The sequence below is a fragment of the Martes martes genome (assembly GCF_963455335.1).
Source record: "Martes martes genome assembly, chromosome: 6".
Lineage (NCBI taxonomy): Eukaryota > Metazoa > Chordata > Mammalia > Carnivora > Mustelidae > Martes > Martes martes.
This window is the reverse complement of record NC_137893.1, coordinates 97,695,688-97,708,313: the sequence shown is the minus strand read 5'-3', so window position 1 is coordinate 97,708,313 and position 12,626 is coordinate 97,695,688. Positions and strand designations below refer to the sequence as shown.

The window sequence follows — 12,626 nt, the reverse complement described above, 5'->3', positions numbered from 1 at the left end:
CCTTCTGTAAATTAGAATGATGCCTCAGACACGACAATTTCCAGAAATGTATACTATACCTGTGTGAATCGGTCGCAGTCAACAATGCGGAAAGTTTTGCCATAAATTGTAATGTTTATTCCTCGATTTAGGTCTTTCCAATGGTAATGGTCTCCCTGGTCATTCTTGGTTAACCGTTGGCGTTTGATTAACTTGCCTTGAAGGATCCCAGAGTTTTCCACAACAGGTTCCATGACAGACATGCTGTCATCTTCCAGATAGTAGTAAATGTTCACTTGACGAATCCTATAATGTTCCTCAGTTGACATAGGAACATCTTCTTGGAAATAGGCATCAAATTTCAGCACCTATAACACACAAGGAAGGGGAAAATGGCATTGCATTAGTCTCTCATCCAAAACACATCCAGTGCCTTCCTCTAAAGAGAACCACTCTGGGAGAATAAATACTCATCACTCCTATTTTCTAAACTGAAGGGTGTTAAACCATGGCCCGTGGGACCCATCTATTCCTGCCACCTGATTTTGTATGACTGCCAATCTAAGAATGTTTTATTTACATATTTAAATTATTTTTAAAATCTAAAGAATAAAACTCACAACACATGGAAATGATACAAAATTTGAATTTCAGTACCCACAAATAATTATGTAAATAATTATCAGGTATTTGCCAATGACTGCTTTCCCATTACAAGGGCAGGTTTGAGTAGTTGTGATAGAGCCCACATGGGCTGTTACTATGGACTGAATTTTGTCTCCCTCCCCCCAAAAATTTGTATGAGGAAGCCCTAACCCTTAATACGACTGTACCTGGAGACAAAGGCTTTAGGGAGTAATTAAGCTTAAATGAGGGCCCAACAGTGGGGCCCTGAACCAAATGAATTGGTGGCTTTGTAAGGAGAGGAAGACCTCTCTCTCAGCAGACCCACCCCAAGGAAAGGCCATGTGAGGACATAGCAAGAAAGCAGCTATCTAAAGCCAGGAAGAGAGCCCTCACCAGAAACTGAATCAGCATGAGAAAATTAATTTCTATTATGTAAGGCACCAGTATATGGCATTTTATTATGGCAGCTCACGTTGACTAAGACAGCTACAAAGCCTCAAATATTTACTATTTGGTCCTTCACAGAAAAAGTTTGCTGATGTCTGCTCTAGATACTCAAACTACATACAGACTACTTAGTAATGTGGTCCTTGATGAGATGGCTTAAAGACCTTAACCCCACTAGCTTCACTTCTTAGAATTTCTCTTAGAAGTTCTGCAAAATTAAAAATTTGGACAAAACTATAACCTTTGGTTTCAAAATGAAAACGAAGACTCAAGTCCATTTTCTTTAGGAGAGTCCCCTGTAAATGCATATTAATGACATATTCATTCTTAGAGAATTCATATGAATGAGACTCAAATCATCAATCCAGCACAGACTCTTTGGGTGGCATGTAAACACACCCTCACTGCACTCAGAAATATACATGACAGATGGAGCAAACCCTAGGACCTCTGGGGAGCATCAGTGGGGACTAAAAATGGCACATTCATTGCATATTTAAAAACATTGGGGCACCTGGGTGGCTCAGTGGGTTAAAGCCTCTGCCTTCAGCTCAGGTCATGATCTCAGGGTCCTGGGATCGAGCCCCGCATCGGGCTCTCTGCTCAGCAGAGAGCCTGCTTCCCTTCCTCTCTCTCTGCCTGCCTCTCTGCCTATCTATGATCTGTCTGTCAAATAAATAAATAAAAAACCTTTAAAAATTTTAAAAAAACATTTAAAAACATTTAAAAATATCAAAAGCTTGTGTTCAAGCTTTGGGATTAATTTTAAAACTTTCTTTTATCCTGACTTTATTTTGAATATTTCCTCCCCTGAAGAGAAAAATACTAGAATGGTGTTGTAGAGTGTGAACCTAAACCTTCACTGGAACTAGAGGAACCAACCAAGAAGACCACTTAATGAAAACACAAATATGGCTTGATGCATGGGAAGATGCATAATTTTATACATAAGTGCTGTTGCTAAAAAGGGTTAGTGTCTACTGTGGAAAAACAAGATTAAAAACAAAAAGAGATCAGGCAACTGCATAGGTGAAATATGCATATAATGGAATAAAACCTTAAAACTCTTAATAAAAAGGATAAATGCATGAATGGAATGGAATGTTTAAAGGAGAAAGCTAATATAGTAAGAGCAAAAGACAAAAGATCAGTTTCAGGTAACATTTTAGATTGACTGCAAAGTACTGAAATGGAGACATGATCACTAATTCATGCGTGAAATGGTTTGCACTTGAGCCACAGATATATAAATATATAAAACATGAGAGCCAGAAATGATCAGTTAATTGAACCTTCCTCATTTTACGAATGGAGACTCAGAGTGGTAGATTGATTTGCCTGAGGTCAAACTCAGGGTTAGGGGCACAAGTGGGGCTGAAACTATCTGTAGACTCACAGAGAAATAAGAAAAAGGTAAAGAAATACCCAACCATATAGCTGATACTGTTCAGGTTCAGCTTCTGAATGGATATATGAATGTGTTCCTAACAGATGAATTCATGGAGATGGGGAAAGGGGGATGATATGGACTCTGGCTGAGACATTTAAGAAAAATTTTTAAACTAAGTGATTATGAATGTAAATGGTATAATTCCACCACCAGGTTATTTTCTATCTTCCAGCCTCTAGTTTCAATAGGTACTCAATTAAAGTTGACTAGCTAGATGAACACTGTATAGACATTTAAAAAAAAGAATAAAATGAAAAAAAGACCCAAAAAAGACAGAAAGAAAACAGGCTAGGAGTAAATCAGGAGACTTAACTTGTAAAAACTGGTCATTCGTTTTCAGTCTCAGTTATACATAAAAATCATCCGGAGATTAAGATCAATGAGGGTTAGGGTGACATCTCAGTTTCTTAAAAGTCCCACTAGGGATTCTGTTGTATGGACAGGGTTAGGACTACCTCACCTTAATTTAAAGAGGAGGCTCACTGACAAGGAAAATCAGGGATGTTATGGAAATGTCAACAGATGGAAATAAAATAGCTCACATTACAAAAGCGTAAGGGTAAATGAGACAGAAATGAAAATGTTACAGTACCCTTTGGTTATATTATGCTAAACCTGAAACATTCCCTGAAAAATAAAAACTTATGGAGACAGCTTGGAGAAAACTGACAAAAGATGGAGTTGTTACCGTGATGACATTTTGCATTTCACAAAGACTAAGAATGTGCCATCAGTACCAATAAGACTTCCAAAAAGTAGACAGCACAGAGCAGGTAAACGTGGAGCAATATGAACTCAAGAATTCAGACTTCATCCAACTTTTCTTTAACTGTATTTGGAAAATATTTCAGAGAAGTCTACAGGGAACTATTTTCTGTAATAAGCTTCCTGACTAAAGAAAGCCTCTTTCAATCCTGAGTTCAGCTGTCTATGACTAAAGGTTGAGGCATTTGAACAATTTTCCTCAGAACCCTCTGGAAAACCTGTGGTTTGCTGTTGACTTTTCTGCAAACAGTTGGCTCTCAGAAATCTGAATTCAAGGGTACCCTGAAATCCCAGATGATACCTTTTTGTCAAAAGCCACATGTGCAGGAATAAATTGTGCAGGTGGGGCCTGCTTAGGTTGGCCATAAGTTAAAATTGGTGCCTTGCTGGCCAACTCATCCAGCTCAGCCTGGGACAGCTGGTTGACCTGGAGCAGCTCCCCGCCTATCCCAACTGTTGGACGTCGAACAATTGCATAGCCATTCCTGTAGCCCAGCGTCTGGCTTCTATGAAATGCTGTTTTCTGAATAACAAAAGAAGTGTTTCATTAATAATATTTTATGAATATGTGTTAGGTAAAAGAGCTAACTTTCAGAAACATCATAACTTAAACCTCATAAACATCACAAACCTTGTATCAAAAAGCTTACCTATACCAGAGGCTTCTTATATTTTAAGCTGAACACCTGGTCAGGAACAGGGAGAAAAGCAGCAGCCTGAGCTTAAAATAAAACTTAAAGCCATGTTCCAGAATGCCCAATTTAATTACCAGCTCATTTTTCATTAGAAACTAAAATATTGCCTTATCTATACTCTTAATCTTTCACTTAAATCTTTCTATGTTTTTAATCTTATCTACTGTTCAGAAACCATGGAACCCAGAAGATCTGACTCTATAAAACGAATTTTTACCCAAAATAAAAGGCCCTTCTTGTTATAGTAACACAGATACATTCATACAACTCTTTGGAAAGCAAGTATTATATATTTAAAGTCTTGAACTCAGTAATTCTACCCTTGATCCTTTATTTTAAAAATATAATCCAAATTATGGCAAAGAACAATATGCCTAAAGCTGACCATTATAATGTTAATTACAATAGTAAAACACTGGAAACAATATAAAAGACACACATAAGAGTTAATAATGGAAAACTCACTTTATGAACTATGATGCAGCCATTAAAATATTGGTTTTAAAGACCATGTGGCAATCTATGAAAATGTTTATGATTTAATAAGCCAAAAAGAGCAGCATATAAAATTATATGTATACTATAGGGTGCGTGGTGGCTTAGCCGGTTAAGCAATTGCCTTCAGCTCAGGTCATGATCTTATGGTCCTGGGAATGAGCCCCACCTCAGTCTCCCTGCTCAGTGGGGAGCCTACTTCCCCCTCTCCCTCTGATCCTCCTCCCCACTTGTGCTCTCTCTCTGTCTCAAATAAATAAATAAAATCTTAAAAAAAATTTTTTTAAATTATATGTATACTATAATTAGAAGCGTGTAAACATGTGCACAAAAAGAAGCTGGATTTGGATAATGTTCTCTGTATTCTTTCTGAATTATGTTGATTTTTTTATACTGAACTTTTTTTGGCAATTGAAAAAAACAAAAGATTAAATAAAAAAAAGAAGAAAGTATAAAGGAAATATTTTTGAAGGCAAAGGAGAGACCAAAATGGTAACATACAACACCCCAGCCTCCCTACCCCTCCACAAAGATCAACAATTAGACGGTTATCCATAGACAAAAGCAGCTCTGGAAGAGATTTGGAGTCCAGTTAGGAGGTCTTAGGAACACAGTGGAACAAAAAACCTGAGAATAACTACTCAAGGAGAAGGAAGACTTCATTTTGCCCATATCACCTCATCCTCCAAGCCAGCATTGCTCAGTGTCAAGAGGGAACTTCCTGGCCAGAAAGAGGTCCCCTGGCCAGGATGGAAGAGCAACCAGCTTCTCCAGTCTTTTGGGGCAGTCCACGAAGATCCCACGTCAGTTTTCTCCCACCCAGACCAGCAAAGCTGAAGAGTATAAGGCCAGCTAGGGACACGGAAGCAAAAGTAAGGGCTACTGGCAGCAGCCCCTCAGTGGGAATGACCATGGTGTGTAGACACCTGCTCCACAGATAAACCCAGCAGATCTTACCACTGACCCAAAGCCAAGGGCCAGGACAGTTGTAGTCACTGGGTACCCTCTGCAGATTTCATCAGCTTTCATCCCAGAGGCATTCATGATTCCAAGCATCAGAGCCCCTTCCCCTTCCTCCCCTCCCCATATCCCCGCCAGAGCCTGGGAACCACACCGGCAGCCAGCTCAGTCCTCTGCAGCTGCTGGAGTGCAACATGCCAGCACAGACACCCTCTGGCTGACCCCTCCCCCGTTCATGCACTTGGAACTAGCCCCTCCAGCTGTGCATCTGCACACGGCCCAACCTTCAACACAGGCCTCCACTGAAGTGTGCATGTTGTGGGGAGAGTGTGCAGCCAAACCAGGGCCTTCTGCCAGTGGGCTCATTGTTGGCCCTAGCCTTTGCCTTCTCTGCTTTCCACCACTCTGTGTATGTCTGCAAATTGCCCCTGCCATTACATAGGCACCAACTGCTGGCACCCTACAGCCAATTATATGTACCCCTACCTACTCCAGTCACCACTGCTGCTTGCCCTGCTCCCTAGCTGCTGGACCTGGAGGTTGCCAAAGACCCAAACAGCCCTTGCAGACACTATACACACCTGTAGCACCTGTCAAGGGCCACACAGTTATCAGTGCCATAGACCCCAGTGGCCTGGGCCAAAGAGACATCATGCCCCCTAAACATGAACCCAGGGCCATATAACCCTGCACTTGGAGTCCTATACCACTAGGCCCAGGAACACAGCAAACTTCAGCATGCCTCCACCTACAGGTGAAAGTTATCCCATACCAAAGTCAGTCCATAAAGTCTGGAACAGGCAGCTGCTTCTTTATGTGAAGACACCAATGCAAGATACAGGGATCATGAAGAACCAGGGAAACTTATCCACCACTTATAATAACCGGTCCCAAAGAAATGAAGAACCAGGAATTGCCTAATGAAAAAAATTCAAAATTCTCCTAAAGATGCTCAGAGACCTACAAAAGAACAGGGATGGGCAATTTAATGATATCAGGAAAATAACAAAGGAACAAAGTGAGAAATTCTACAAAGACGTAGAAAACATAAAAAAGAGCCAAATGGAAATTGTGGAGCTGAAGAACACCATGACTGAACTGAAGAATTCAACTATGACTTCAAAAGAAGATTTGAACAAGCAGAAGAAAGAATCTGTAAAGTAGAAGACAAATAACTTGAAGTTAACAAATCAGAGGAGAAAAAAAAGAAGAGTGAAAAGGAATGAAGAAAGCCTATGGGACTTATGGGATACCAACAAGAAAAACCACGTATGTATCACTATATCCTTCTCTAGAAGGAGAAGACAGAAAGAGGTAGAAAGCTTATTTAAAGAATTAATGCTTGAGAACTTCTCAAACCTGGGTAGAGATTTGGACAATCTCAATCACAAACTTCTCAAGTTTGTGAAGTCATCGGTACTCATAATTCCAATCTAAATCATCTTCTTCAAGACACATAATAATAAAGTGGTCTAAAATCAAAGACAAAGAGAGAATTTCAAAAGCAGTAAAGAAAGAAACTCATACAAAGGAACTTCCATAAATGATCAGATTTCTCACCAGAGATCTTGGAGGCCAGGAGAGAATGGGATCATCCCTTCCAAGTGTTAAAAGAAACTGCCAACCCAGGATATTTTACCCAGAAAAAATGTGCTTCAGAAAGGAAGGCAAGATAAAGATGTTCCCTAATAAACAAAGAGAGGATTCATTGCCACTAAACCTGCCTTATGAGGAATGCTGAAAGAAGTTCAAGCTGAAACAAAAAGGCATGAATTAGTAACATGAAAATACACAACACATGGATAAAGGTGAGCATATAGTCAGATTCAGTATACCCTAATACTGTAACACAGTGATGTGTCCACTTCTTCATTCTAGTACAAAGATTAAAGGAAAAGTATTGAAAACCTCTCTAGCTCCAATAATCTGTTAGTGGATGCAAAACATAAAAAGATGTAAATGGTGACATCAAAAAACATAAAGTGAAAGGATATATAAGGATATAAGGATAAGGATAGGGTGTTTATATGTGATCAAGGCTGAACTGCTATCAGTGTAGATTGTTACATATGTTTCATGTGAGTCTCATGCTAACCACAAAGCAAAAATCTACAGCAGCTTCACAAAAAATGAGAAAGAAATCAAAGATACTACTATGACTAATCATCAATTCACAAAGGAAGACAGCAAGACAGGAAGAAAGGAACAAGGGAACTACAAAACACCCAGAAAACTTAAAGTGGTAGGGATGCCCACGTGGCTCAGTTGGTTAGGCGTCTGCCTTTGGCTTTGGTCATGAGCGCTGGGTCCTGGGATCGAGTACCATGTCAGGCTGCCTGCTCCGCAGGGCGCCTGCTTCTCCCTCTGCTTGCCTCTTGCTCTGCCTGCTGCTCTCCCTGCTTGTGCTCTCTCTCTCTGACAAATAAATAAAATCTTTTTTAAAAAATGGCATTAGTACGTCCTTACCTATCAATAGTTACTCTAAACATAAATGAATTGAATTTTCTAATCCAAAGGCAAAAAGCTGGATGATTTAAAAAAAAACCCACAAGATCCAACTATATGTTGCCCATACTACAAGAGACTCGTTTTGGCTTGAAGCACACTCATAAACTGAAAGTGAAGGGATGGAAAAAGATAATCCATGTAAGTAGAAACCAAAAGAGAGATGGGTAACTATACTTAGAGCAAACAAAATAGACTTTAAGCCAAAAATGCTAACAAGAAACACAGATGGTCATTATATAATGGTAAGGGGATCAATTTATCAAGAAGATATAACAACCACCCGAAACTAATACAAAACTGTATTAGTAATCATGTATTATGTAATTATGTTATTTTAATAAAAATAAAACAAACAGAGGGAAAAATATATAATGATCATAAATATATATGTGCCCCACACCAAAGCAGATACTAATAGATCTGAAGGGAGAAATAGCCAACAAGACAATAATAGTAAGGGATTTCAACAGATGACTAAATCAGAAAGGAAATGAACAAGGAAAGGTTGGATTTCAATCATACTTTAGACCAAACAAACATAAAAAAAATCTATCCACCACCCCCAAAATACACACTTCTTCTAAAGTATACAAACATTCTCCAGGATAGGTTATATGAAAGGTGACAAAACAAATCTTAGCAGATTGAAATCATACCTACTATGCTTTTGCACCACAATGGTGTGAAACTAGAAATCAGTAACAAGAAGAAAACTGAAAAATTCACAAATATGTGGAAATCAAACAACACACTCTTGCACAAACAGTGGGTCAAAGACGAAATCAAAACAGAAATCAAAAAGTATCTTGAAACAAATGAAAATAGAAGCACAACATATGTAAACCTTTGGGAACCTGCCAAAGCAGTTTAATAGGGTGTGTGTGTGTGTATTTTAGGTTTTTTTGTTTTTGTTTTTGTTTTAGACAGCAAGAGAGAGATAGAGAGAGTGAGCTGTGGGGGTGGGAGGTGGGGCACTAAGGGAGAGAGAGAATCCCAAGAAGGCTCCCTGCCCAGGGCAGCGCCCAACACAGGGCTCAATCCCACCACCCTGAGATTATGACCCAAGCCAAAACCAAAAGCCAGATATCCGACCAACCAAGACACCCAGGTGTCCCAAGAGGGGATTTTATGGTGATAAATGCATGCATTAAGGAATGAGAAAGATCTCCCTGATATCAACACCAGATAAGGATACTATATGAAAAGAAAGTTACAGATCAATATCCTTGATAAATATAGATGCAAAAAATATTAAAAAAATTAGCAAACCAAATTCATCAGCTCATTAAAAGGATCATACATCATGACGAAGTGGGATTTATTCCTGAGATGCAAAGATGATTCAACATATACACATCAGTACTTGTTATACAACACATTAAGAGAATGAAAGATAAAAATCAAAAGATCATCTCAATAGATGAAGACAAAATGTTTGACAAAATATCCATTCATAATAAGAATCTGACAAATGGAATATAGAAGGAACATACCTTAACATAGTAAACACCATATGTGACAAGTCCATAGCTAATATCAAACTTGATGGTGAAGGGTTGAAAACTTTTCCTCTAAGAACAGGAACAAGACAAGCATGTCCACTCTTACCATTCCTATTCACCATAGAACTAGAAGTCTTAGCCAGAGCAATCAGGCAACAAAAAGAAGTAAGAGGCATCCAGGAAAAGAAGATGTAAAACCCTCTTTGTATGCAGATGACATGATCTTACATTCAAAAACCCTAAAGACTCCACCAGAAAACTGTTAGAACTAATCAATGAATTCAGTAAAGTTGCAGGATACAAAATCAATATACAGAGAAAAATTGTGTTCCTATACACTAACAACAAACTATCTGAAATTGAAATTAAGAAAACAATTCCATTTACAATAGCACAAAACAATAAAATACTTAGGAATAAATTTAAGAACATGAAAAACCTATACACTGAAAACTATAAGACACTAATGAAAGAAATTAAAGAAGGCACAAACAAATGAAAAGATATCTTGTGTTCTTGCACTGGAAGAATTAAAAACTGTTTAAATGTCACTCCAAAGTGATCTACAAATTCAATGCAATTCTTATCAAAATTTCAATGACATGTTTCACAGAAATAGAAAAAACAATCCTAAAATTTGCATGGAACCACACACACACAAAAAAAAACACACCCAAATAGCCAAAGCGGTCTTGAGAGAGAAGAACAAAGCTGGAGGCATCACACTTTCTGATTTCAAGCTATCATTCCAAAGCTACAATAATCGAAACTACCTGGTACTGGCATAAAAAGAGACACATATATGGTGAGTGCTGTGAAGTGTGTAAACCTGGCAATTCACAGACCTATACCCCTGGGGCTAATAATACATTATATGTTTATAAAAGAATAAAAAAAATTTTTTTAAATAAAAAAAATTTTTTTAAAGAGACACATAAGCCAATGGAACAGAATAGAGCCCAGAAATAAGCTCGTGCATATATGGTCAACTATCTTTGACAAGGGTGCCAAGAACACACACTGGGGACAGGACAGTCTCTTCAGTAAGTTGCTGGGAAAGCTGGGTATCCCCACAAAAGAATGAAATCAGATCCTTATTTTATAGAACTCACAAAAATTAACTCAAAGTGATTGAAGCTTAAACATAAGACCTGGAACTGTAAAACTCCTTGAAGGAGAAAGGGGGAAAAGCTCCCTGACATTGGTTTTGACAATGACTTCTAGATATAATACCAAAAGCACAGCCAGCAGAAGCAAAAATAAACAAGTGGAGCTACATAAAATTAGAAAAGCTTCTGTACAGCAAAGGAAATAATCAACAAAATGACAAGGCAACCTAGGGAATGGGAGAAAATATTTACAAACTGTTTTAGTCTGTTCAGGCTAGTCTAACAACATACCAGAGACTGGGTAGCCTCCCCATCCCTCTTAGTCATTATGGTTCACCCTCTGAATGCTTTGAGAGTTATACATATCTAGTTCTTCAGTGCTAAAGATAGTGACCGTGTTTTCCAAATTTCAAATAAGGCAAAAGGTTGACACTTGGACAGTCTATTTAAAATAGAAAGTAAGTCCAAGGCACAGTTCATGTTATATGAAGTACAGCAATGTACATTCTCAGAGCCTGGGACCTCCAGTCCGCATCTGTGTAACCCCCCAAATCGACTCACCCCTCCGGTTGGTAACCCACACTCACCAACACCAATGCTGAGGCTGCTCCTGCATAGGGCAGGGATGTGCCTACATTTTCTAACTTACATAGAACGGGAAAGTCCACTGAAGGAAAAGCTCTATGATGCTGTGTCTTAATGCAGGGATAATTATGAAGAAGCCGCTCAGAATCCAGACTCTCTCACCAAAATTTCAACTTCAATTCATTCTCCCAAAGAAAATAAATGGACTACATATTTTATCTTACCTTCATACCCATGGAAAGGAGCTTTTAGCTTAAATTATTAAACTATACAAATACAAATTATTATTGTCTTATCTATGATAGGTTACTGAATCTCAACAATGATCTTCAAACATATTTCTGTAACCATGTTAAAAACAAAACAAATACGAATAATTTTGTCAAGGGCTAAGCCATGTCAGAAGGGGAAAAAAAGTTTTTTTTTTCCTTTTCAATTTTGTCTACAGAATACAAAATAGTTAAAGTAGGGAAGGAGCAAAATTATCAAATCAGGAATATTTCATTAAAATGTTAGAAAAGAATAGGAGTACAGGAAGGAAGAAAAAAAAAAAAACAGCTCATCAATTGTGAATGAAAGGACTGGAATGGAATTATCTCCTGTAAAGCAGGGAGGGGTGGTTTGGGAGGAAGATAGGCAAGTGTTGAAAGTCCAACTTTTGGAGAAACAGCAATTGAGAAAGAAGATAAAACAGGACGGGGGAGAAGGTGGGACTAAGTTGTAGAAAAGTCGGAAGCGCTAAACGGAAAGGGGGTGGGGCTAGGTAGGAGCATAAATGAGGAGAGTGGAGACTGCGTACAGGAACCTGGTGGAAAGGAGAGAATGAGTGGAAATGATATGTATGAGACAGGAAACGGAGCTGGGAGGGGGTTAGATTAGTGGGTCCAGGAGAAGGAAGGAGGCGGCGGCGAGCGGGAATTATGTGCCTGGGAGATAGGCAGGATGGGGCTGTGGGAAGAAGGACCAAGATGTAGGGAGGCTGAGTGGGTGACGGGGCTAGGCTGGGGGACTGAGGGCGGCTAAGAAGGAAGCTGGGCAGAGAGGGGTACGGTGTGGGAGAACGAGCTGAGGGGGGACCTAGCCAGAGCTTGGGAGGAAAGTGGGGGTAAAACAGAGATCTAGAGGAAGAGGCAGGGGCTGAACGAGCAGGGCAAGAGGAAGAACGGGGCTAGGACGACGAGAACGAAGGGCGCCAATAAATGCCTGGATGGAGTGAAAAAACGAGAGAGGATGGAGCGGAGGGCCAAGGATGGGAGAGAGAGGATGAGGCTGGAGGGGGAGGACGACGGAACTGTGGTGGCGGACAGAGAGAAGTTGAGGGCAGAGGACGGGTCTGAAGGGAGAGAGCAATTCTGGGTGGAGGAGAAGGCAGGTGCACCAAGGGGCGAGCCCTGAGAGGCCGCCAGGGGGTGGGGTCCTCACCGTGGAGTCCTTAAAGGACGTGCCCGGGAGAAAGGGCAGGCCATGCACAGGGTTGGACACCATCGCGGCCGCTTTTGCCGCC

General features: G+C 39.7%; 1 protein-coding gene across 1 annotated transcript in view; it reads right to left on the bottom strand.

Annotated features, from left to right (window-relative positions):
• Window positions 1–12,626, bottom strand: part of EFHC1 (EF-hand domain containing 1) — a 58,798-nt gene extending 46,172 nt beyond the window's left edge. The window contains exons 1-3 of the mRNA XM_080806863.1: window positions 12,545–12,626; window positions 3,570–3,791; window positions 60–347 (exon numbers count right to left, since the gene is read on the bottom strand). Coding sequence (XP_080662989.1) covers window positions 60–347; window positions 3,570–3,791; window positions 12,545–12,607 — 573 coding nt within the window. The 5' untranslated portion in view covers window positions 12,608–12,626. The remainder of the gene's footprint in view (window positions 1–59; window positions 348–3,569; window positions 3,792–12,544) is intronic.